Source organism: Electrophorus electricus, chromosome 8, assembly GCF_041902795.1.
Source record: "Electrophorus electricus isolate QZ-2024a chromosome 8, ASM4190279v1, whole genome shotgun sequence".
Classification (NCBI taxonomy): domain Eukaryota; kingdom Metazoa; phylum Chordata; class Actinopteri; order Gymnotiformes; family Gymnotidae; genus Electrophorus; species Electrophorus electricus.
The window spans coordinates 7,004,066-7,031,904 of NC_137504.1; the positions used below are offsets into that span (position 1 = coordinate 7,004,066).

General features: G+C 42.3%; 1 protein-coding gene across 1 annotated transcript; it reads right to left on the reverse strand.

Moving 5' to 3' along the window:
• Nucleotides 1-825: 825 nt before the first annotated feature.
• nectin3b (nectin cell adhesion molecule 3b) lies at nucleotides 826-27,839 on the reverse strand. The gene is given in 7 exon segments (XM_027004226.3): nucleotides 826-2,926; nucleotides 2,929-3,624; nucleotides 7,009-7,160; nucleotides 7,580-7,697; nucleotides 8,345-8,644; nucleotides 10,370-10,717; nucleotides 27,613-27,839. Coding segments are annotated over 7 exon segments (1,806 nt in total). The 5' UTR covers nucleotides 27,707-27,839; the 3' UTR covers nucleotides 826-2,828.

Below are 27,839 nucleotides of genomic sequence, written 5' to 3' on the forward strand. Positions count from 1 at the left end.
CTGCTTGTTCTTCTCTGATGGAGAGAGAGCAGGGAAGTGCAGGTATTCCACAAGGGAAGCAACACTTGATCAGGAGCCACAGAGGAGTTTGTTGCCATGGGGACAGTGTCAATGGCCCAGAGGGGGTGGAGGGCTGGGTGGGGTTTGGAGGTGGCTCCTCAGTGCTGCACAAACCCATTCTACAAAGCCAATTTTCCCAATCAGAGCAAGGAGGAGGGTAGAGGGAGGATAGAGACTGTGACTAAAGGAAATTCCATTCAAATGTAGTGGTGAGATCACAATCTGCTCTACTGTGATGTGGGAATGTTAACAAGCCAAAGAAAAGTTGTTTTTTGTTTTTTTTTTTAATCGGAAGAGAAACTCGACAACACTACATCTTTTATACAGCAATAAATCAGTGAGGACTCTGGAAGATCAACATCTACTTAATCTCCCCTGCCTCAAACCTCCTTACACCTCCCCTGGAATGAATAACATGACAAATAGACTCCAGCACATCCAAAACATCCCTCGGTTGTAGCGCTCTGGTAGGCGATGCCGACAAGTTGTTTAGCTTAAAGTCAGATACAGTAACTAGTCTTTAGCATAATATATACTCGAGATGGGTAAAGGACACCTGTGTCATGACGCAAAGATATTAGAGTGAATATCAGAGTGAATATTTAGAGTGAAGGGATCCAATCCCTTCAGGGAAGGAGGTCAAAACAAAAGGTAAAAAATGGTAGCTCAATTAGCCTACACACTTGGGCATGCTCACACACATCCTGCAACTCTTTGCTAGTCATAGAAGAATGCAAAGTCAAATCAATTAAATACACTGAGACGTCACAGAAAAAAAGGTGCTTTATTTGAAAACAAATCCTATTCCAAAAGTTGATTTTACAAAATAAATGTTCAGTTTCTTACATCTCCTTTCAGTACCTTTTCTTGCACTTTCACATGTACATTTATTTAATTATATTTTTTACAGTAGCTCCTCCGTACAAAAAAAAAAAAAAAAAAAGAAAGAAAAAGAAACAAAAAGGAGGAAAGTGAAGTAGAATGTGAGAAAGCTGAACAGGTCTGGACACCTTATTACACAGTGAAGCGCTAGGTGTGCTCCAGTATGCTTCATTGGCAGTCTTTAGTTTTTATACAGGAAAAAACAAAATGGACAAAAACGGCTTTCCAAACAGCCACACACACACACACACACACACACACACACACACACACACACACACACCTAATTCTTCAGCTCTTACTCTTATTCTTCTGTTCACTTGTGCAACCCAAGCCAATGGCATTTACACACACACACACACACACACACACACACACACACTTCATAGATATTTTTACCTATCTACCAAAATGTTTTTTTCTTGTGCATTGCAACTCAAGTGTCACAAATGTCATCTTATGTGAGCAAAATATGCTATTGTCTGACTATTCATTAAAAAAAAAAATCATACAAGAAATGGCACTAAAAAGACCAAGGCCCTCTAAAGTGGCAAAGGGGTTGCCTTTGGAAGAACAGGAGAACAGTACAGGATGCTTCCCAATGCACCTGAACTGGCCTTTTTATTCACTACCCAATTACTCACTCATTTCTTCCAAAAATGATACTCGTATGTTAAACGGATGAAACATCATCAACAAAGCCAATATAAAAAACTGCACCTTCAAAATAAGGCACTGCTATAATTTCCCTGACCTAGATACAGTCATAGTACAACTAACTAATAATTATTACTCTTCATTTGACACCGTCAGCCAAGCACAAATAAAGCAAACACAAAATAAAATGTGATTTTACTAGCCTGTAATCACCCACTGCATTTGCATGTGAAAATGTGTGAAATCTGAATTCAGGCCTGAAGGCAGATTTAGAACACTATTGCACTGCTGAACAAACAGCTGATCCATCAAATATACTGTGGAGGTTAACACCAACTGACTGTATTTACTTATACACACGCACACTCACGCACGCATGCACGCACACATACAAAAAGAAACACAAATGCCCACAAAGGCACAAAACCTGATTTCACAAGAACTAAGGTATACTGAACAGTTACGTCAACAGCTGTTAGTTGATTATGAACAATCTAAGCATTAACACTGGGCAGAATGACACTGACAGCAATGGTGATCATTTTTGCCATTCATATACATCAAAACACTCAAGAGATGGAACACATATGCATAAACCTGGATAAACCTGCCCCTGTGCTGCAGTTATTCTCCGTTTCTGTATCTCTTGTGCTTCAGTGCACTCAGCACTCCAGCCCTTCCTCCCTGTCTAGCCCCGCCCCTCCAGCTTGCTACGCTGAATGCCTGGGGAAGAGAATCAAATGTTGCCGTGGAAACCGGCAGGCTGTTGACAGGAGCTAATTTTTGTTTCCATTAGAATGATGAGATTGCTGAAAAGTTCATGCAGCTGATGGAAACTCGTCCATCACACTGGTGCCATTTGAAACAATCATCTGTCCAAATACTATTTTTTCTCTTTTGCAAACCGAGAATTACAGATTGATATTTGCTTCACTGTAAATGAAGGAGGATATTTAGCTACACAGAAATTTTAACTTAAATCCTTATTGATATAAGTCAAATGTTCTGACTACTAAACATAGAACACCCCTTTTTATATAGACTGTATTCTTCATAACAGATTGAAAAAGTAAATTGTTATACACTTGGTCCCCAAAAATCCTATACATCAACCAACAAAACAACAGACAATGCCAAATGATAACTCAAATAACAGAGGGTGCCAACTACAGGGAAAAAGGTGCAACAGTATTTTTCTAAGTATTTTTCTTTAGTGACCTAGTCTACTTCTACCCTTGTGTTCTTTTGCAGTTTTTCCTTCTACTAGTGTAAGCAGTCTTTTCCTGCTTTCTCAGTCCGTTTAGACATACCACTCCCTGCGAGAGATCACGGAGCCGTCTGTGTGAGAGACATAGTCATTGTCATAGCAGTCCTCCGGCAGGTAGGGGGAGCCATTGCCTACCACTTGAGGAGAAGAGTACCTGCAGGGCTCTGGCTGGGCTGAGCTCCTGTGGTTGGGCTGTGCTGGGTGGAAGCTCTGTGGGTGGATAGGATGAGGGTTAGGGTGGTATCTCTGGTGGTGATTGTGATGGTTATGGTGGCTATGATGGATGTTCCCTTCTCGCAGTACTCTACTACGACCATTAGGGGATCGCTCCCGATCAAAGTCACCCCACTCTTCCCGATCTTTGTCAGGGTAGATGGTGCCATTGCCATCATGGCTGGATTTAAGCTTGGTGTCAGGGCTGGAGGTGTCATCATTGCTGTAGACCTGCTGCAGCTCATGGGGCTGTGGAGTTTTCTGCATGTCCGACGGGCCCAGGTACTGCTTGGTGTAATAGTCCCCACGGAAGGTCCGCCGCTGCCGCTGATAGTAAACCCCGCCAAGTACCAGCAGCAACAACAGGAAGAGAGCTCCGCCCACTGCCCCACCCACGATGGTGCCTAGGTTGCTCTCATACAGCGGTGCCAGGGTTGGAGAGGTGAAGAGAGCCCGCTGCTTATTACCAGGTGCAGTGACAGATATGCCGGCATTTAAAAGGAGCACAGGGGTTGTGGGAGGCATAGTGGTGGTGGAAGGAGGATCTAATGGGAGAAGGGGGAGGTATGGACAGAAAGAAAAGCAGAGAATGTCAATGCCAACTAAATCCAGATGTTATTACCATTTTATAATAAGAAATTATTTCTATTATCAAGCTATTATCTACTGGGATGAAACTACATGAAAATTAGCCAATATAATTTCTACGGTCACGAACAAAACAGTTCCAGGTTTTGCCACAAAGGAGAAGGAAATGCTTTAGAAAAGCATAGCAAGTTCTAAACTCATGCTAACTGTACAAAGGATCGTGTGGTTCTTTTGACACTTCAGCTGAACAGTGAAAACAGCAAAACCTCAAACTGCTGTCCAGAGCAAAGGACAGTGACAACAACATTTAAAAATGGGGGTGAGAAAAGGTTTTGAGTGGACGCTCCTCCTCTTCAGCTTTATGACCAGGGGAATCATGAGGTTGTACATGCTTTTTTCTTTCGCCAACACCACACATTACAGCATTAACATGAGCAACAATGTGAGTGTTTTCTGCAACAGTGACACCTTGTGTGGAACACTGTGGGAGCTGAGAGAGGGAGTACAGATGAATAAACTACAGACAAGGACGAACCAAGTGGGTTTGTTGGAAGGAATGGAGCAATGGAAGAGTATGGACTACTGAGAGAAGGGAGATTCTACCAGGCAGGGTGATTACTGAATCACTGGCCAGCTAAGCTAGAAGACACTCAAACACCATTACCATGCCAATTCAATGGGTTAGATGGATGGTGGTGACATTTCAGAGTGGGGCATGCATCTCCACTTTGCAAGCCACTGCCCCACTAGTAGAGGGCTGGACGCTCGGGTCACATTACAGAGTATGTTGTTTCTATATCAACAAGAGCTATTTGCATGCTGTTTGGGTGTGTTCATACATATGATTTGGTGGCAGCAGACTGATTTTAGACCACTATTAGGAATGACTAAGAATGGAAGGCTGTTAATCTGCTTGTCCTCCATGTACAAGGCATTCTGCTGTGTTCTCCATTCTGAAGTAGAATGTAACAAGTTTTATGCATTTCTTTACACTGTATTCAAAAAGGCAAGGACAAAGCTCACAATGCAACAGTAGGAAAGTGTGAGAGTGTTTTTGCATGTGTGAATGGAAGGGAGTTAAAAACTAACTAAAATGGACTGGATGAAAATGATATCCTCCCACCTAAATTCAACCATTTGTCTTTCCAAAAAGTCTATAGAGAGCGATTTTATTCCTCTAGGATGTGTAACCTTGTTATTAAAGCTATTAAACTGGCAGTAAAAATGCAGATTATCTCTGCTTAAAGCACAAGGACACAGATAATGACAATTTATTTTAATGTATTCAGTTCAGGTCTGCGAACTTAGAAAATGATTTGTCCTGATCAATACACAGTAGAGCCATCCAGTCTCAGCATGTCTCAGAGTTAGAGGCTGGAAAAGTGAGGACGGCAGAAGCTGCTGAAGGTCAGAATACATCTCTCTCAATTTGTCCGTCTCTCTCTCTCTCACACACTTGTATACCACGCACGCACACACGCACACACACACACACACTTTATCCTGAGTGTCCATGAGATATGAGATGCTCTCTATGCATGCCTGATGCTTCCCCTCCCCCTCCACAGACTGCATGGAATGACCTGACTAAGGTGTAATTTGTTTGTGGGTGGGTGAGTGAGTGAGAGACGAATAGTGAGGAATAGTGACCTGAAAGGCAGTGGTGGGAGGGGTCCTGACCCATTTATGCATACGGATCAAAGAGTAGTGAAACAGGCATGCGATCGAATACGTGCGGCAACACACACACACACCCCCCCCACGCACGTACATACGCACTCACACGCGTACACAAGCACTCACACACGTGCTCACACTCACACATATGTACACACACATGCGTACACACGCGAACACACATGCGCGCATGCACACTCGTGCGGACACGCACTCACGTATACACACGCTCGCACATATGTGCACACACACACACACACACACACACAAAACAGATGCAGACAGACAGACAGACATTGGCAGACGCTCTTATCCAGAGCAAATTACATCTTTATTAGAATGACAGTATGTGTGCTCCCTGGAAATCGAACCCATGGTGTTGCTAACACCTTGCACTAACTGCTCTACAAGGTGTATTATAGGTGCACAGACAGAGATGGACAGAGACAGACAGCCAGACACAACTCCTCTTCATAAACTCAAACATGCAGATATTCTAGCAGAATTCTGGTTCTCATGATTCAGACCAGTGGCAACACACTCATGAGAAGGCATCAAGAACAGTAGAGCATGCGCAAGTCTGACATCAAACAAGTGGATGTGCAGTCTCATGCACAAACTGTGGAAGATCCTCACACGTCAATGTCAAATTTCTCACAAGTGGAGTGCACAAATATCGAAATAAATAATGAACAACAGATGAAATGAGCTAGTGAATGTTTCATGAATCTAGGACATCATTTCTTAGCCAACGTTTATTTCTCTGCACACAGTCCTCACCACCCCCTTCATTCATCCAGTGGACTAGCAGAGCATACAGTATGTGCAGTAGAGAGAGAGAGAGAGAGACGTTCTGCAGCTCTGTCACGGTGCCTAATTTCACAATGCTATTCACCATTATCAGCTTTGAACAATAGGGCTGAATGGAGAATGGGACATCACCGAAGATGGACCGGGGGAGGGTCATTTTTAACTGAGCTTAGTTTAAGTTGATCCAAATGACACTATTAACAGACCTACTGACTAGCTTCCATTGCAGTCAAATAGCTATGGCTCAAATGCAGATGTAAACGATCATAATCAACAGCACACCAGACTCTGCCCATTTGGTATTGCGTCGAAACTGGTACATGACTCAATAGAACAGAATACCAAATGATAATTAAAAACAACCTCTCGGTGAGGGTGTAGTGAATCCAGTGGCATCTAGGTAATGCCAACCTGAAACATGCTGTCTCTCCTCAGACAGTAATCTCAGACCCAGCGAGATGGTCAGAGTCCTGGTGGGCTCAGCAAGGCATTATGTAGTAGCGTGGGTGTACAAGCTGAGTCTGGGGGCAGTGGAGAGCATTTTCCTCTCATGAACATCTGGAAGCCTAATGGTAGCAAATGAGCATGACAATCACACACACCCCTGCATCAGGGGTCCCAGGTTCAGATGGAATTCATAGAGGCACACCCAACATGCAGCAGCTCAGTGAATATTCTGTTTGTATGTGTGCCCTCAAGTGCTTTTACATACATATAAAAGTATGCATCTTTTTATATTCACATGCTAACCAATACCTGTATGTGCATGAGCATGCACTTTGATCCAACTGCAATGCATCATGGGATACAGAGGTACATGGATAGAAAGCAGTTAGCCATCAGTTCAAACTCACCTTGGACGCGGATGGTCATATCACGACTGCGCAGGCCGACGTCATTGCCCACCTCACACCTGTAGACTCCAGAGTCATTCCGCTGGAGTGGCCTCAGGAACACCAGGGAGTTATTCAACACCTCCACTCCCTCTGGCATGTCTCTGTCCAGCCTAACACGCACACCCCCACACACTGAGGTCACTTCCATAATGTCAATGTTGCTTACTGGGAAATGTAACAAGATGACTGCCTACAAACTAGATAGCCTTTTTACATAAAAATAGCAGTATGATTCAAATACTGCTATAAAATATAATTAACAGCCAGAATACTGTGATAATGGAAACCACTTTGATTGGCATAAATGCTAAGGGCTGTGGAGCGACCTTAGGGACAAGAAGCAAAGGTGAACATCATGCAGATAAAACTGCAAATCAGACGAATATATGGAGATGGAGAGAATGTCTGCTCTTCCAGTGATCCCAGTGATCTAGCTGGAGCTAGGCCTGGCAGCCACCATTCAACTGCACCTCTTCCAGAATGCTTGCAGGATGAGCTGATAGTGTGTCAGCTGGCTTGGTCTACACACCTGATCCATCTGAAGTGGCGGGCTGGAGGGTTAGACTTGGCTCTGCACCTCAGCTGGACATTCTCACGCCCTACATACCAGTCCCCATCAGAGCCCAGCACCAGAATGTCTGGGGCAACTGTGGACGCACGCACGCACACACAATCACACACACAAAAGGTTCATTCAATGCAGGTACAGGAAGGCAAGACAGCCCTGAAAAAGCCCTGAACAGTGCGAGTGTAATGGCAGTTGAGAGGGGGGCTGGTGGTGCTGCAGACAAATTTGTAGTGCCAGTGCAAGAGGAAGAGCCCAACTGTCATTTTGGGTTAGAAAGATAAAGAGCAAAAAAAACCAAAACAAAACAAAAAACAACAGGGTGAGGTGGAAAAGCAAGAGGGAGAAAGAACAAGAGTGAGAACAGGAGTGTCTCCTGTCTGAGATGACCTGACCCTCACATGGCTCCCTACACTACCTATTTCCTGTGCTTCTTCTGACATGCATCTATATTTCAGACAGTTCATACAGTGCACTACCCTCAAACACACAAAAACACTTTACCACTTTGCAAAGTACTCCTCAGCATGGGTCTTGATGCAAATGGAAAAACAAGTAGGATCATTCCTTTGATATATCAATATTTTCACTGCACTGAACCCTTTTGAGAACTTGCAGGCTTTAGGCTGGTGCTTTTTTTGTTAGAGGGACTGAAGCAAACGTTTTCTGTATCTATCAAACATGCCATAATGTGTCTACATACGTCTACATATTTAGACATATACTCACACTGCACATTGATGACATAAGGAATCCTGAAGTCCCTCTGGAGTGTAGGGTGCTTCACCACGCAGGTGAGCATGCGTCCCTGGGCATGTCGGCTGGGCTGCCAGGTGTAGTGCACCTGTGTGGTGGTGGTGCCGTTGGCCTCGTCCATCATGTGGGCCTCTGACGACCCATACAGGTCCGTCTCCCAGAATACCTCGGCTGGCGGGCGTGCCCGCTCGGCAATGCAGATGGCAACTGTGGTGATGTTCCCCCCATCCATGAGAGCAGCAGAACCAGCAGAAACAAAGACCTTGGGCTCCACTAAAGGAGATAGGAAAAATAAAGGACTCTAAAGCAGATCAAGATTACAGAAAAATAAACTACACACCTGAAATGGTATGGTTCCATAGAAACAGTGCACTGGGAGATAAAAGAGGAGAGAGAACTGAGGTGATTAACTGAACAAAAGAAGATGCCTCAGAATTAGAGTGCAGCACAAATGAAGAAACTATCACAGTTCTGTGAAACCCTCTCAGTCACTGTCAGTAGCCAACTGATAAGCTGGAGTGGGAGAGTAAAATTCTGTTAGAGAAGAACAGGAGTGGGGGGCTTAAAAAAATAACCAAAACAAAAAACAAAAAAAAAAAACAAAACCAAAAAAAACCAAACAAACAAAAAAACAACAGCAGAGTGGTTATCAGACAGAAAAACAGTCGTGGTCACTACCGGCTGAAAGCAAGTTACATTTCTCATCAGTCCTACTGAGCACTTTACCAGAGATGTGGAAAACATGTGTGCTCAGTTTGTCCACTGGAAAGGCCTAACAGAGGTGGGAGAGGGCACTAAATCCTGCAGTGTTTGTGCCGACCCAAACGTCAGGGACAGAGAGCACATCCATTCCTCCCGCCACAGTAACTACAATCCACCTTTCCTCATATACTAGGCTTAATGTTTTTTTCCCACCTGCACGTCCCCCACTGTGGAATCTTTCCATTCCTGTATGACCTTCATGAGAGCAGAAGTTGCAGCTGAGCTCTTCTTGTTACCTTTCTAGACACACTGAATGTGTATGTGTTTGTGTGTATATAGATGTGTGAAATGTCATATGCTTGTGACTGTGGTCTGTAATGTACACAAAACCTGTGTGTACAGGGAGCATATGTGCATTTGTTGGCATTGCATAGTCGCTGTTTTACTTTAAGCAACGCCACATGACCATCACACCAACACCCTTGAACCCAACTCACAGAGTAACCCTAAAAATAGAGGGGCATCTTTCCCCCTCTTTTGCCCACGTACCTATCCCCCCCAAACATTCCTCCTGCTCTAATTATAGCTCTCGAGTGGGTTCCCCCCTCCCTCATTATACTCATTCTCCATTCACCACCAGTTCTATTCTCTTGCACCCTTCCCTTTAGTCTTTCGCTCTTTAATTCTCAGGATCAATTTGTGAGCCTTAGCTGTGAAATCATATGTGACGATTAATGTCTGGATCTTTTTGCTCTCACTTTTCTCATCTTTATTGCTCATATGCTCTTTTGTAGCTCTCCTATGCACCTCCACAACATTATAATGCATTATTAATCAAGTTAACTCAAGGCACTCTTTCTCCCTCTCCCTCATGCAAACGCTCATCCCTCCATACAGCTGCGATGTGCACATTTCGCTAAAGGATTCAGCAGAGCAGATGCGATACAGGAGAGGGGATGACGTCAGTGTTCGCTGGAAGCTTTTGTCCATCTCCCCAAACCCCAGTCCCAACCCTCTCTGTCTCTACAATCGACACACGCATATGCACACACACCATAAACACAGCAGCTCTACATATGCGAGCTGTGATCTGAGTGCATGCTCCACACATCCTATTCTCTGTCTGTTGGGGATACATGTGCAAAAACTTAATGCCACTTAAGTACACACACACACACACACACACACACACACACACACACACACACACACACACACACACACACTCTTCTTGCCTGGGCCAATAAGCCCGAGCAGAGCTGGAAAGGGTGTGGACAGATGGCGGCACACGCTCACCCAGCACACTGACGGTGGTGGAAGCCTGTGTGTTGCCCAGGGGGAATGTAGCCACCTTGCAGGTGTAAGTGCCGGCATCTGTGAAGCCCACATCCCCCAGCATGATGGTGGCATTGCTGGCGGAGGGCGAGAGGAAGGAAAGACGCCGCTCATACTCAGGTGCGATGGAGATACCAAACATGGGGTTGTAGACAGCCAGCGTGACCCAGCCGGATGGCAAGCGTCTCTCCCACGAGCTCTGTGTCAGGCTCAAGCTTGAATCCACCTGAATCCGGCAGCTTAGGGTCACGTTCCTCCCCAGCACTGCGCTCACCTTTGGAGGGACTGCCACCTGGCTGCCGCACACACCTGAGGGAGAGAGTGGGAGAGTGAGGTGGGGAGGTGGAGGGTGTGTTATTCATGAATCAGGGCAGCTTGAGGTCACATCTCTGAAAGGCAACCTATAGTGACTCCCCAACTTCCCTAAATTTGCTCACCATTCCAGTTACCCTGCTCCAACACACAACTGAGCTATAAGCAACTGGATGTCAAGTCTGTCACCACTGACTCATCCGCCTCACTAAAAGGTCTACTATGCTGAGCCTACATCTTTTGGGGGGTGGCACACCCTCTTCCTGTCGCCCCTACACTGCAACCCCGCACTCTTCATGGAAAGCACTCCAACAAATCCACTTGTGAATCGTTGAACACTAAAAGCAAAAAATAAAACCAGTGCTACACGAGACTTCTCTGCTACACGAGAGTTCGGACAGGACCTAAAATTAGTTCTTACCTAAAGCTTGCTGAAAGGCTCTCATGCACAGGCTTTTCTAAAATAGCAGAAGATGGGGCAGGAACAATAAAGCAAAAGAATGTAAAGAGGGCAAAAATGCTAGGGGTGTGTGCCAAGCAACAATACAGCCACAGAGAGTGTGCTGTGTCACAGTGGAAGGGAAGTACAGCTAGAGAAAAAAATATTAACAGGGGAATTTACCACAGACCTCTGCCTGTTCTCCCCATCCCTCCTTTCCCTTCTCTCCTCGTTTCCCTCTCCTCCTGTAATCACTCACTTCCTCTCCATCTGTTATCTTCCACCACCAGTTCCCTCTACATCACTTTTTCCTCTTTCCATTTGCTGAACAAAAGTTTAATTATGCCTGCAAGAGGGTCTGCGTGAGAGACGACAAGAAAAGAAAGAACGAAGAGAAGGAATGAGACAGGACGTTTGGAGAGGAAGACAGACAAATGCTGCAACATACCAAGGAAACAACAAAGGCCACACGAGGACAACCTGTGTGTCCTATTACACTCAGACAGCTGTGCTTGCGCCAGACGAAACCTCTACACATACGCGCACGCATACACATGCGACCTCTCGCACACACCCTCACTCTTCCTCACGCACAGTCATTCCCTTCATGTGGTGGCGAGGGGGGAGTGAATACGCTCTGTGGGGAGAGGGATGGAATTTGGAGCAGTGTTTAAGTCTGCTATGCATTCCCACATCTTTTATTTATCAGTCATTTGCAGGAGGTTCCAGTCAAACACAAAACACACACATGCACAGCAACCTCTCGGCTGTCTGAAGATTTGTGTACTACTCTATGTGGACTATTGTTGCAGTTGGTCTTTATTAGAGAAAAAGGAAAAAAAAAAAAAGACCTGCTGCTACACTGTCTATTGGATCTATTGTTTACTGACCTATTTGCACAGGTCACTCTACTACACTGTTCAGAAGCCATATTGGTATGCCTGGAGTTCAGGGTAACTGGGTTTGATCTCTGGGTTTCACCTAAACTCACAGCCAAAGAGCCTGTATACATTTTCTTTAAATAAAGTGATTTTAAATAGGTGGCCAGTGGCTGACCTGAATTGGGGAATTAAAACCAGCCATTTCATGGATCCATTGTGTTGTGGTCCAGTCAGTGTAGCACTTTAAAGTTTCTGGATTCAATCTCCATCTACTGTAAGACTATCCACATCATGACAATCAGCACTACCCCCAGCAGCTGAGGAAGGGAGACATTGGAAAGAAGGCGTGCAGACTGATGAGAATAGAATGAGAAAGAAGACATAAATTTAACAGGAGTTGTGTAAAAATCAGAAAAGGAAATGTACTGGTAAACCTCTTAAGCACAACAGGCTAGCTGGAACGATGCAAGACAAATAAAATAATGATAAAAAGCAGGCTGTGCACCTCCCTCCCCCCCAACAAAAAAACCCCGAAACGACAGCACTAATTGCAACAAGCTGCCGGTAGGAAGACGTAATTGTAAATTAGATCCCGACACATTGCTTAGCAACAGCCTCCAAACATTCCGGCAGATCACTCTCGCCACCGCGGCTGACCCTCACCGTCCCTGATCTGAACAGAGATGGGAAAGGAATGGAGCCAGGACATGACACGAAAACAGAATGACATGAAAGCCATGACAGGAGTAAACGCAGAGACGTTCTCATTTGGAGTGAGACCTGAGCATTGTACAAAGATGACATCACAGAAGGCACGGTGGGGGGCGGGGGGGAGAGAAAGAGGCCCAGCAGCAAATAAACAAAGCATAAAAGGAGGACCAAACATGGGCATGGGCACATCCCTGAACCCCCGGGTTGCCAGTCTACTCTAAGACTAGACCAAAGGCCCAATTCCACTTATTTTCAGCCATAGCCCTTGTTTTGAAGCATCATCCTTCCCCTTGGAACTGAGGTACATGAGGTAGTGATTGAAATCTGCCCCTACGAAATGGGACACCTTTGAATAGTTGTTTTGTTTTTACATAGTAACCAAACTCAGTGTGTTTTTGCCAGACATTTCCAATATGCTGTTCTCAGCAGTTGTGATCTTTCTTGTGTGGATTATAGGTATATATTATATGCAATATATTATGTGGACTATAGGTATCTTCATGCCATTGTCTGCAGTTGTCATTCATAACTTCAATTTACCATATCAATTGGTCACCAAATAAAAAAAAGGACCACTGCTTCATTACCAGGCTACTACAGGTGCTCTGTAGGCAACCCTGCCAAACTGCACTGATATTAGAGGAGTGGTAAAGTTCAGCAAGCTCACTGCACAAAACAGCAATAAATGATGTAATGTTAGCTAGCTACTGAGTCATCAGAACGACCTAAAGTTGTTGTTTTTTTAATGCTGGTTATGAACAAAAGGATAATAATACATTGAAACGACATCAATTATAATAGTTGTCATAATTCATCTTTATTAATGGAGAAAATATTTGTAGGTTTCTTTACATCACTTATATCATTTGCACAACCATCTTGCAAGTGATTTGCAAGACTTTGATAAAATTCTCATAACACTATTTGGAGGTCCAACAACAACAACAACAACAACAACAACAACAACAACAACAACAACAACAACTTCCCACACAGCCCTTTGCTGACAGGCCCATGCTGGGCCTCCCCATCCCCACCCAACCAAAGCATCTGTCTGATCCGACTCCAAACCACACTGCCACCTCACACCAAGGGACTTGTAGTCCTAAGATATAGCTGGCAGCTTGGTATAGACATGGTATGGACTATCTGCATTGTCAAAGTGGCAGAGAAAGCATCATTCAAACTGGCCTTTCCTGATTACAAAAGAAGCCAGCGAAGAACAAAGAATTCTGGAGGAGGGTGGTCTTGGAATTGTTACCCTGTTATAATAATAACCAACACCCTGGAGAATTTGTTCATCCTTTGCTTTTAATTTTGGGAGGATGTGGCTAAAAATACATAATGATGAGGATTAGCATTCTACATTGTGATTCACTGTATGCTCGCTAATTATTAACAGAATCTCAAAAATGTGTCAATTAGATGCATAATGTCAATACATGAACCAGTTAGAGAATTCAATTAAAAGTTGGCTATACATCTAAAATGAGCCTATATAATTTTAATAAGAGGTCATTACAATCAAATATACACAGACAAATACACAAATACAACTTGGCACATTGAGGCCATATAGTGGCTATATGACAACCAGACCACACAAACTTGAAAACAGTGTTGTACAAGTGTGCACACATGCATGTTCAAATAATTCAATAAAGAACGGTTAGAAGAGCACAAGGAGTCAGCCATCCTGGCAGCAAGGACATGATCTTCCCAGCAAAGACCCAGCACCTACTCTCCATTCTGATTTCCTGAGCTGTCCTTACATACACCAACCTCACTCAGTGTGTGCCAGACGCATATGTGTGACTGTGAACAGGGGTTAAAAACCCATTGGATTAGGTGCTGGTGGCGGATGAAGGCGGAGTCATTATCTTCACTGTAATTCAGCAGCTTCTGCATTAATTTTGCCACCATTCCACAACTGAACAGTGCAAGTGAGAGATATGGACACAGGCATGAGGATAAAAGGTTGAAGCTCTGTCTGTCTTTGTTTGTTTCAATATCTTCACCATTGTGGACAAGAGTCACCTTGGATCTTAATATATTGTTACCCCGCACACGTGTGCACAGACACACAAACAACAAACAAAAAAACCTCTCAGTAACAAATTTGTGGCCTGTTGGCAAATGCTCTTAGATAATCTATAGGTACACAAGCAGTTTCTCTGCATGACTTGTCACTGACCCACTTTTTTTCCCCCTTCAAAACTATCACAATCAAAAAACAGACAAATAGAAAAAAAACAAACCAAACCAAAATAGTTCAGTCTGATTTTACAACCTGGACGCAGGGGCTGCTTTTAAAATATGGCACTGGCCTGCGTGTATAGACTAGCTGCTGATAAAGTAACAGACGCAAGGACTTCAGGAGAGCAGGCTGAAGGGCTTGGTGGGGGGCAGTTGAGAATGAAGACAGGTGTTCTGGACAGGGCCGAGAGAAAGAGCAGACCGTAACCCAGCTCCATCTGTGGCCGTCACACACACCCACAGGAGCCATGAGGGAGGCTTGCCGGTGTCTGTGTGCGTTAACAGAGTGCACAGAGTGGGTGAGACGGATGAGATATAAAGGGTCATCTAAGAGCTTAGAGCTGCCTACCTCTTGACAAGGCTGTGAAGGTGGTGGAGGGGTGTTGGGTCAAAAGGCTAATTGATTATTGGGTTGTGTAGGTTGGAGATTTGTGGGAATACTAGAAGTGGAAGATATGCAGCACAGTGAACAACTGTGGGAGTGTTTGCGTGAGCAATATCAGGGGCGTTTGCATATAAAGTGTTCAAGCACAGAGGTGGGAGGTTATAACATTAATGTATGTAGCATCAGCCACACTGGCCTCGGGTTACACATACATGTAGAGGGTTAACCTTCAGCTGCTGAGTCTCCTTGCAGGAACGTACAGTGGACCTTAAAAAGTATCTCATTCCACATCTCCCCAAACTCTCCTCAACAGCCTTGCCTGAGTCCAACACCCAAACACACCAGAAATGGCTGAAACCATGTTAGAGGCAGATGAAATAGATGTGTTTATTTTATAAGCCAGTGTTAGTCAGAAACAGACAAAACAAACGATTTACAGGCACTTTAAAGCCTGCTGAATTCAGGCGCAAGCAAATAATAGGAGATGGTTCTATATTTGATGGTGGAAATGAGAAATGGCGGTATGTTTTTTTTAATTTTCTGTTCTGATTATTGGGCACCACACTGAAATTAACAACAAAGCTGTTAGGTCAAGTGTGTAGAAGTTGAAAGAGTAGTTAGCCAGTTAAAAGACTCAGGGCTGACACCTGACAACAGACCAAAAACAACAACAGTATCGCAGGGGAGAGGTTAGGTGAATGAGCCTGGGGAGAAGGTGAACAAGTTCATGTATGTATGTATGTATGTATGTATGTATGTATGTGTATGTGTGCACACGTGTGTGTGCGCCTGTTGTAACAGCTCTGCTGAGGTCCGAGCGGTGCTCTTAGGGCAGCAGCAGAGCTAATGCTCTCACACAGAGATGGCGGTTGGGGAGAATGACTCATGAGGTTCCATCAGAAAGCCAGAAAGCTACTTGCTAGCTCCAGTCTAGACCACAGCACAGGCAACAAACTGCCAGATCCTACCCATGGCTGACAGACACACACAGAGAGAGAAGGGGGATGTGTGTTCATGCACACGCATGTGTTTTGGAAGGGGGACCTCTGGAGCAGCTACAAAAGCACGTGTAAGAAACCCCTTTTATAGCAACTAAGCCATTTATAGCACAGAGACCCTATGTGGGGAAAAAATAGTCTTTAATGTGGACTCTTTAATGTAAAAGCCAGAGAAGCATGTGCCAGAACACAGATTATAGTAGTTAATAAGTGTGACGTCACAGAACACTACTGTAGAGTGCTACTGGAACCTCTGAGAGAATATAGACTGGTGGATATGACCTCAAAATATCTTTTCTGATTATGAGCATTACTGATAAACTAAGTACTATGATATAAGAACACCAATGTTATGCAGAATTCAGAGAAAATCTGCACAAACATTTGAGGTGATGTCGAACTGATGAACCTTAAACACATAAAAAGTGCAATTGCACAGTGACTAAAGCAAGTTCAAAATATGAATTAGCAGTCTCAATTTCTACTAACTCAACCTAACAGATCTGTAATTCACAACCCACCACATTTGAATGAACTAAACAGATAAAAAGCCATTTCTCATTCCCTGAGTAAGATCCATAATCATTCCCTACTCCTCACCCCTCCTACCCCCCTCCCTTTTGTGGAACAATCCAGTGTTTTCATTTTCTTTGGGTTTTCTTTTCCCATCATTCTAACTAGGGTTAATGTCATTCCCTGTAACACTGGGATAAACATGAGGGAATAAGAGAAAGGGAATAAGAAAAAAGGTTGGGTTCACAAGACCTTACACAGGGTGTGGGGAGGTCATGAGGATGAGAGAGAGAAAAAGTACGCTGCAAGATAACTTTTTTGAATGTTATTAACTTTTTTTTCCCTACAATTTCTATTGACATGTCTTTGATGAAACAACAAACTGAACAAAGATTCTAGAGAATTGTTCCTGATAGACAAAGAAGGGTGGGGATTAGGGGCAGGCTCAGTGCTCATTACTCAGTTGCTGAAAACGATTACCACTCCCTGAAAACAACCCTCTTCCCCCATGATAACATTATAGTGCACAGAAAGCACTCTCCATTTCAAACCACTGTTAAGAACGCCATCACCCACCCCAAATTAAAGCTGCGCCCTGTGCTTGCCCCACATTTTTCAGCCAGCAACAACTACAGTATGATTTATGAAACACAGCATCAGTGTGTGCCTCTATCAAGAGAAAACTTCCTTTCTTATGGGAAAGTCCCAATTGCTTCCCCAAGTCCAGACAACCCCTTCTAACTTCACAAACGTTCACTAGAATTGTTCTTATAAATTTTTTTTTTTAAAGAAAGCTGAAAAAAAAAGTTCTTTAGACAAAACAGAAAGGTGTGGTTGGAATGCACAAGCAGAAAGAAGGAGAAGAGTGACTGCCAAACTATTCCTTCTGCATCTCCAACTGGTGCAGCAAAGGTCAAGGATGTATTTTAGGTAGAAACCAATTTTTCTGTACTGATCTGATACTGATATCCTGCATTTGAATGTTGCCCGATATCGAGACTGATCTGGGGTGCGTTTCACAATAAAAATTAATCTTAGCGATTTACAACTTTAAGAAGGCCAGTCTTGCAAGTGTTTCCAAAAAGCCTTATTCTTCAAAACTATGAATGAGTAGTTTTTTGTTGACTTCACTTCTGCGTCTGCAGAAAGTTTTTTTTTCTCCCGATATCCAATCCAGCATTTTTTGCTGATATCGGCCCAATTCCGATATGTGGTATCAGATTGGTGCCATCTCTAATTATATGTGGAGGAAGATCCAGATTAGATCAACACAATATGAGCAAAATATACTGCCACATACTGTGGTTTTGATATAACTTAATTTACTATATTATAGTATGGCACACTTGAGAGCCCTAGATGCATCATAAATAATACAAGTCAGTCTTTACTATTTTTTTTGGATCTTGTCAAAGAAATTATTCATCAAAACACCCACAAATCATCTGCTACGTCACAAAATAGTCATAGCACACCATAAAAAAAACAACTGTAATTTATTTTGCATTACTGGACTTCACGTTACAAAGTTCCTGACTTAATGTTTCTATATAGACCCACTGATGTCATTTTGAATCTACCGATCTTAATACCTGTCCATTAACAAATGCCCTGAATCAGAAACTGAACATTATGGAATGCTTAGTGCTTGGTTAAGTGTGGGAGATGGCTACAAATTTCCCACTGTGGTAGGTGAAGCATAGCTCCCAAAAGCCTTCTTGTATAAGCAGAGGCATGAACCTATGGGAGTTTGGGGGATTGCTTTTGGGCCAGTAAATCTGCCCAGCATATCTTCCCAAAATCCCCTTTAAAGACAAAGCCAGTGATGGGTGGGTACAGATACACATTCAGCTTTGTCATACATTGCAGTGCTCTGGCTGTGCAGAGCAGTGGAAATTTGTTTTTTTTTTAAATAGTTTAGAGAAGCTTCAAGTTTGACCACACAAGAATATCTCCCAGCAGACAGAGAGAGAGAGACAAGGCTAAGTCTGATGATCTCAAATATGAAGCAATAAGAACTGGGGTGGGCCGATGGAAGAGTATCCGTTACAGCGTTACCTCCATCTCAACTGATGAAGACCTTCTTCAAACAGTTATGGGCAAAACAGCAACTCATTTCTTCATTTATGATTACAAAGAGAAGAGCAGTCAAGCATCACATTAACAAAGGCACTGCAGACAATGGTGTTTATATATACAAACAAAAAAATAAGCAAGTGGGTAGTGTGCTGTCATTTTAAAATAGTGAGAGGCAGAACTCAGACAGCATGTAAACACATACTTGTAGCAATGCCAAAAAGACCTGCTTTTATAAGTCCCAATTTAGCGGCTCTAGGGGCACTGACTAATTAAAGATTGAAAAGAAGCAGCCACACTGTGTGGGTTATGGGACTAAGAGTGTTCACATTTTTCCTCAGAGACACAGGGAGCAAAAGAAGAAAAGAATGGCCAATATGAAGCATCAGTGGTTCCCAATTCGCAATGTGAGGGCCATACAAGGGTATTCAGCTAAAGCTAAAATTTAATCCACAGTATAACCTGCAAATAGGTCATACTGACCAATAAAGGGACTGACGAACCAATCATTAATAGAAGATCTTAGAGGAGATCTCCTACAACTAATTTTCAATTTTAGTATAAAGCAATATTTTTTAATTAAAAAATAAGCAAAAGTACATAGCTTTTACAATACCACACAAAAGGTTACTTCAAGCCACTATACACATAAAAAAAAATATACCAAGCAAACAAAACATTTAATCAACACTCAGCAGATTATACTCACATTATCAGTCTTTTACACCAGTATGTTTGTAAGTGGTCAGTGAACGGATTCACAGCCTACTAAACTTGTAGTCTCTTCAGAAAAGATAATTAAGATTTTGAGAGATCAATTTTTGCTGAAATTTCTTCATTGATTAATCCTTCCGTTTGGCTGCTTCAAAAAACAATGGTATTAGACATAACATTTTAAACAAACATTCTTAAAAAATGACTTCGTAAAAATGCTGAAAAGTTTTGCACTTTTGAATGGACAAAACGGTCACAAAAGCTTTAATTTTTGCAAAGCCCCAAGTGTGGGATGCCCTGCTTAATCTTATGCAGGACATCTTGGTTCATATAATCACTTATCCTTTCACTGTCAGATTAATAAACTTTACTTCACAATCTTAAACATATTTATTTTTAGTTAATTTTACTAGAACATTGAATGAATAGTATATGAATATTATATGATATGATTATTGCACTCATCTTGGAGGAACCAAGACCTGGATTGACCTTTACTCAAATTCAAGCACTGACTGATATGGCAATAAAGTTATTATAGCTTGAAACCTAATGAAACATAGGCTACCAGTTTATTTTGCTCAGCCATTTCAGTGAGAGTTAGAAATGTGCAGCAAAAATGATGCGATAGTAACAATAACTATGTTTTATATTTATTTTGGCTGTTGGTTTAGCTATGGTAGTTCTAATAGCCTATATATCTGGGAGGTATACTAGCTTCCATCTTAAGAGAATAAAGGCTGCTTAATTGCCACACATTAGGGTCTTAAAGGAGAGAACTATGTACAACTTGACTATGAATGAATCAGTAATTCAATCCAAAGAGACATTGACCCTGGCCACAGATTGCACTTTGACCAACTCAGGGTGAATCCAAGTCACAAGGCAGACCTCTTCACATCCTCATTCACTGTTAAACTGCAAAACTAATTTTCCCATTTGTCTACAACATTATGTCATGAAGCCATATCTGCCATCTTGCACCAAGGTTGTCTAAAATGGAGACTGGCAGAGACATCTGCCTAGAAAGGCATGCCATCCTCCATAATAATAACAGCCACTGAAAAATGTTCCACTGCATTTGAATTAAAAGGACACCAATAAAGCCCTGCTCCTCTTTAAGCATAGAGCCAGAACCCCATTTCTGAACATGTGCATTCTGGAAAGATATACTGAGAAAAACAGCAAGTGTTCCATCATGGGAGCACACTAAAAAGAACAGCCAGTGTACACACACTTAGTTCAGCTAAAGGCATTCCAGCCAGGGCAAGAGGGGACCATGAACCTGGTCATACTTTTCATTTTTATTTAAGCAAATGATCAAGCATATGTGCACTATAAAGGAATTTCAGGTGAATCATCTAAAGCTGAGATGGCTGCTGACTAGACTTCCAAAACAAATGAATTTTCAAATAAATGATGTCAAAAAGAATACACTTAGCCCATGCAGAGGCCAGTAGGGAAATGGGTTAGGCACTCAGATAAAGTACAGGGCCTTAGGCTACTCTACAAAGTAAAGAAATTCACACACTTCACACCTAAGACATTTCGTGTGTGTGTGTGTGTGAGGAAACATTCCAACGATTGTTAGAGCCAGGTGCTTGCATTTTAACATATGAAGAGGCCTTGCTAGTGGTCAGCATTGATGCACTAAAGTCACTTCAAGATTGGACTACTATAATGCCTTACTATCTGGTTATACCACTAAGTGCCTAAACAAGCTCCAGCTAGTTCAACATGCAGCAGACAAGAGTTCTTACTAGAATTAGAAAATTTGATCACATCACTCCCATCATAGCTACCATATTGGCTCACAGTAAAATTTTGTATTGATTATAAAATACTTCTAATGACCTAGAAAGCACTGAATGGTCTTGCCCCAAAGTACCTTAGAGAACTCTGTGCATTACGACCCACCACGTCTGCTTAGAACAAAAGGTGTAGGCTCTTTACTAGTACCAAGAATAAGAAAATATACCACAGAGGGCAGAGCCTTTTCCTGTAAAGCTCCCACACTATGGAATAACCTTCCTGTAAATGTTTGAGACTCAGCCACTGTCTCAATATTTAAGGCTAGGCTGAAAACCTCTGTACAGTCAGGCATTTTATTAACTACTTCCCATCTTAGGTAAAAGGGCATTGAGAGTTATGGTAAACCGAGATGTTATAATGCTGTCACTTCATCTCTTTGTTGTCACTCAGGTTTGTTGACTAAGAGCGAGAGTGCTGATGTACCAGGTTGCCCTCATGTCTGTGGTTCATTCTGGCTCAATCCTCTTAGCTATCCAGCCATAGCTAGGTCTGCCGGAGTCCATCGTTGCACATTATAGTTTTTTAATTCACACATCCTCGTATCTGGACTTGCTAATAATCTTTACTTTTGACTTGACTAACATGCTGAATTCTCAAATAAGAGTACAACATGTAGTGGTAAATTTATCATAATGACAATGGTAACCTCCCTATATTATATTATATTATATTATATTATAAGGCTAAGCCTGCAAGGAGGCAAATCAAAATTAATTCAATTAAACACAGACATCAAGATTACATACATAATTACATAAGTAGAAGTAGAAATGCAAACTTTTTATACTGCAGGACATCACACAAAAAGTTAGACACCTCATTAAAAACTTTCAGAGCTGCAGGCAAGCACAAAGTGAGAGTGGAAATTGACAATGTGCCACAAACAAATAGCTCTCTGAGCACTCCAACCTTTTGGATGGAGCACGGGTCTTTCAGCTGTCCCGGAGCAGGCTCTGAAACAGCCACACAGTGTAGCAAATACTCAGAGAACTGGGACAGTGTGCATCATACTAAAAAAAGCATGACAAAAGTGTATGGAAAGGGACACTAGAGTGACAGAGTCCTATGCAATCACACAGAAGAGAAAGGTAATTGGGACAGAATGCTGTTGAACATAAGGCCGGGCGCTGAATGGACCTTGCCAAATAGCAGTAGAACACCATGGCAACAAATAGTACCTAGCCAAGGAAACAGACTCATAACAGTTCATATACAGCACTATGAGAGTATTAGATCCATACATGACTGTGTCTTGCCTTCAGTGGCATTACATCATGCAAAGACAACTCGGCTTCGCAACCACATCACCCTCTCATTCTTTCGCCCTCACTCATTTTTCCAGCTTTTCAGTCACTCCTGAACTTTTCATTAAGACTATGCAGAGAAGCTTGTAAGAATACACAGAAATATGTAACCAACAAAAGAATAAAAGGATGGGATATTGGACAAAACCACTAACAGCCACAGCCCACTGAAAGGGGAGATCAGGAACAAGGCAAAACGTATAAAAGGCAACACAAGGGCATCAAGAAACCCTGAGAGGCTCCATGACCCATCTCTGACCAACAGAAAGACAGCTGTTTAGTTGTGAGATGCTTGGCTTGTGTTTTTGGTGACAAAGACTGCTGGCTCAGCATTTTGGTTATAAAGGTTAATCAGAGTTGCTGGCGTTTTGAGAGTGTGTGTTCTCTTCACATCCACTGTAATCTTAGACATCCTATATGAGTGTTCTGTGCGTGTTTTGTTGAGCATGTGATCCAATAAATATAAATAACTTTGCTGAAAATAAAGAAGTTGTTAATTTGTAACCATGTCACATCAAAGGTCTGATATCTTTAGGAAAGACCCTGTCCATATTGGCCCTAAAGTTGGCATGTGGGATGGGGTGTGATCACAAAAGACTGTTGATGTAAAGATGAATCCTACAGCAGAATAGTGATCACTGGCCTTTGTCTCCATTATTTGTTAGAGGGCTTATTTCTATATTGTAGACTTCTGCAATATCAGTATGGCAAAGGCCAATATTGTGACAATTTGCAAACATATTTTGCAGTGCCTCCATAATTACACACAGCAAAAACATATTTAAAAGAATGTCACACCAGCACAAAAGAGAAGAGGAAAGGGTCACAAAGCTCTGAAGAACCAACACGCATGCCTTACCAGGCACGCTCTTGATCCTGCAATTATATTTTAAATTAAGCTTTTACAATGTTGAATTCTCTTTTGATCCAGGCAAACATTCAGTTCAGAGAAACATTTTGGTTATTCACAAAGGGGTATGTGTGCAGAGTTAAACAATTGTTGTGGAACTAGCTTCAACACAGCAGGCGTATTCCTTTTCAACTCTGTGGTAGTGGACAGACAAAGTTGAAATGTTCATTTGTCTGGAGTCAGAGATTTTTGTTCCCAGAGCACCTAAGGCAATTTTGAGAGACAAGAACAGACTGAAAGCCATTGTGTTCACTGTCTGTTTACAGTGGTACATTTCTAAATAGAAAACTGAAGCTAAACATGTTTTTGTGCCTGTGGGGAAAAGAGGGCACAGCAAAGGAGCAAGTTTTTTTGTGGTTGTTGTTTCTTAGAAGACCAAGAAAGACTGCAACCAAGAGGTTAAAGTGTTTGGGGGAACGACTGCAAAAAGGTTAAGTTACCCACAAAGCTAACGAAGGATTTGCACTCAACTAAAATTTCTGGTCATAGCTCAGACAACTTAGTATGACTTTTTCCACAACTCTAAGAATCTATAACCCAAAGATACAGTTAAATATGATACTAATTTTTGATTGTACATGAATCTAGCACTGATATCCAATTAGCTTACTCTTTAGTTGTAAGCTGAAGCCAGGATTAGGATACAGTGCAGCACGATTCTATAGAACTAGTACATAAAAATGTGAAATGGTGATTGAGTCAGGGTTGATAGAAAAGGTGAACTCTCAGTCTGCTAAAGAGCACCCCACCTCTTGTAAGCCCTCACCCCACCCCCAGATGAAAGGGTCTATATAAAGAGGTCATTCATTATTCAACCTTTCTCCAAGTGGCATGCCCCAGCGCTATGGAGTGGAAACATCTTTGAACCAACAACTGATGAACACAACATCCACAAACCATTCCTCATGCAAAATCAGCCAACTAAACTTTCTTCCAGCATGCAAAGCTTAAGCTCTTTTATCCATAAATAGTGAAACACCATTTCCTCTCATCTAGCATCTATTTAGTAAATGGATGAATGAGTGTTCAATTGCTGGCAGATGCTATGATAGCTATCCAATAAGTATTAGTTTGTACCAAGGAAGATCTAATGCTTATTAAATCCATATTGCCTTCTAAAACAAGACCATACAATTCACTAATGACACCATCACTAACATACTGGAACTCCAAGAAAGTGCTGAAGGCCAAGCTGCAGTGATTTAAGCCATGGAGAAGCAAAGAGAGTGCTGAAAGGATCAAGTTAGCCAACACCACTAATGTCTCAGTTCCTATCTAACCTTTTAATGCTTTCATTGATCCAAGAAGGAAAGAAGAAGACAGATGAGAATGAGTGAAAGAAGGAACTGAAGACTCTGAAAAAGGAAACCAAGAAGACAACTCTGCAAACATACACTTACCAGTTAACAAGTTCATGCAAATTGAAGAGAGAACCTTTAAGGTTACATAAGTTCTACAAGTGTATACAAGTAACGTCCAATATGCATTTTCCGAATGTCAACCTGACAAGCACATTTTGATTTTATGACACATGACTACCATGTGACAGAAGTGCAGTCAAGGTCAGTCATAAGGCAACAGTTCATGACCATTTAGTATTACCAAAATAAATAAATAACCAAACCCCGTAAAACCTTCCAAAGAAACAATGAACAAATTCATTAATTCAAATTCAAGTTTTTAAAATAAAAGACAAAGTAATTTTGATACACAAAAATGTCTGAATTCATCATAGCATTGGAAATGAGACTTAGCAAAGAGCATGGAGAACAGACAAAGAGAGCAAGCGAGAGAGAAGGCTGGAGGAATGGACAGAGTGGAATACCAGGACAAATCCCCGTCTCCTACATGGTATTTTAACTGTTGTTTTTTGCTCCTTCCAGTGCTCATTCCCTTGCTGCCATCAGTCACAGCAAAGCAGCTAATCACCATATATGCATGCATGAAGTGCCTGCTGGAGGGAGCCCCAGAGGCCAACTCCACTGGGCACTGGGTCACCCCAACAGGGAGTTGAATTGTGTGACCTTTAATTCCCTTAGAACTGACAGTACACATTTTACCAATATAACAAAAATAGGTACACAGGCTCAAAAGCTGTGAAAGCAAAAATAAGTTTAAAGACCAGTGACACCACAAAACGGTGATTACTGCTCCTGCATACAAACCATAACAGCACCACCAAACACTTGTAAGTGCTTTTCATTTTTAAGTAAGAAGACGGTTATGACTTGCCAATATTCCTTCATTAGCCAAATGCTTACTTACACAATTATCAGCATTTTAACAGCATGGTGTACACACAGGCGACATCGTTTCCCTTTTCAGTCGCATTAAACCTCCCGCTGCCAGGATATAGATGGTTTGACAATGGTGGAATTCAGTTTGACCAAAATCGATCGGGCACGGGGACAAGAAGCTGCTACCCACACTCTCGGGAAGAGGACGAACTGCTCACTTTGGATACGACTAGTGCCTGCATTCTGCAAGTCAAACGGTGGTCCTGTGTTTACACAAACCCTACAGCTGAGCCTGACACACAATCCAGCTAAGGCTTTGTTTCGCACGTCACCAAGGAAAGCAACTGGAGTCGTGACAGGTGGAGTTCCAACCGCGTATAAAATCACTCTAGGCGATGAAACAGGTTGAACTTTTGAGTATTATTCCTGGACACAGTCACATACCAGCTTCCACATCATGAAGATACATATCCAGCACACTACAAACACCGAATCGGCACGGTCATTTTTGTGTTGTAAAAATAAAGGGCCACTTCTGACTATTTAAAAAGGTACAACGGACTGGTTGAATTATTAATATTAATGACAAATTATGGCTTCCTCTTAAGTTGCCTTGGATAGCTAAATAGACTATGGCAGACTCGAATACTATGAGGGAGAGTGGCCGAACTTTACTCGGTCACATTTGGTGATTAACTACATTTTTGCAAGTCAGTTAGCTAACGCTACAAAACTCACACGACGGGTTAGCTAGCTAGGTTAGCTAACCTAGGTTAGCTAAACCAAGCTACACAAGTCGAAAAGATCGTACGTTTTAAAATTACCTTTGCCAACATTTTGGCTGGAAAAAGTGTCGAACGGCCATGGGTGAAATCGGAAAACAATGACTACTTCAAAATTAGTAGGGATTTTCTAACAGTTGAATTTCAACTGTGCAATCATCTGAGATTTAGCGTTATATGCAGTTAAGCAGATAGCTAGCGTTACTTGCACTAGTTTATCCCGGAACGTTTCCATGGTAACCTAGCTGCGGTCCACATAATCAACGTACAGGATTCCAGCGCATACTCGTTACATACATGTAGCTAGGTAGCTAACCTAGCAATAGTTAGTTGATAGATAGACTAACCTGAATCCAGCGGATAGTTAGACGTTTCTGTCTGACTTATACGATTTTGTGAAAACGGACTTTGCCCATATACAATAATGGTTGGAGTATATTGATTTTGTAAACTTTTTCTACGTTACACATAACGGAAAAAAGCTGGAGTTGTCCACGAGCTTGGACAGCATCACCCTTCAGTGTTTCACAAAAGCAGTCAAAGGGACTCAAGAGAACTAACCTAGTGCAGTACTACATACTTTTGTATTCTTCGTAGTCTGACACGCCTGATTTAACTTAGCCAACCAGTCTTGGGTTGAATGAGGTGAACTGGTACAGGGAAAACAAATCTGCAATCCAGTTGATCCTCATGGAATGGAGTTAAGGACAACAGCGTTAGCTAGGTCAGCCAGCTAGCTAACCTAGCAAAGCTATTTATTGCTAACTTAACTAAGTTATCCTAGCTACTTTGTCATGCAGTTTGTCGGACAACTCTTCAGTTGTCATACAATCTAGGTTAATAAAGAGAACATCGAAAAATCGAAAAAACCTACCGGTTGCGATGCACAAAATAAAAAGAGCTGTAACATTTAGCTGCGGCTGAAGAGGGTTATTCCTGAGATAATAGGCAGTCATTCTTAAAGCCATATCACCGCCCGTGTTCTCTCGATCTCTTCGAAACTCTGAAACCTCCTCAGCAACAACTCCATAGGGACAAGGCAGCGACCGGACTGTACCACAGTACCTCCTAAAACAGGGGTGGACGGGCTCAGCTGATATA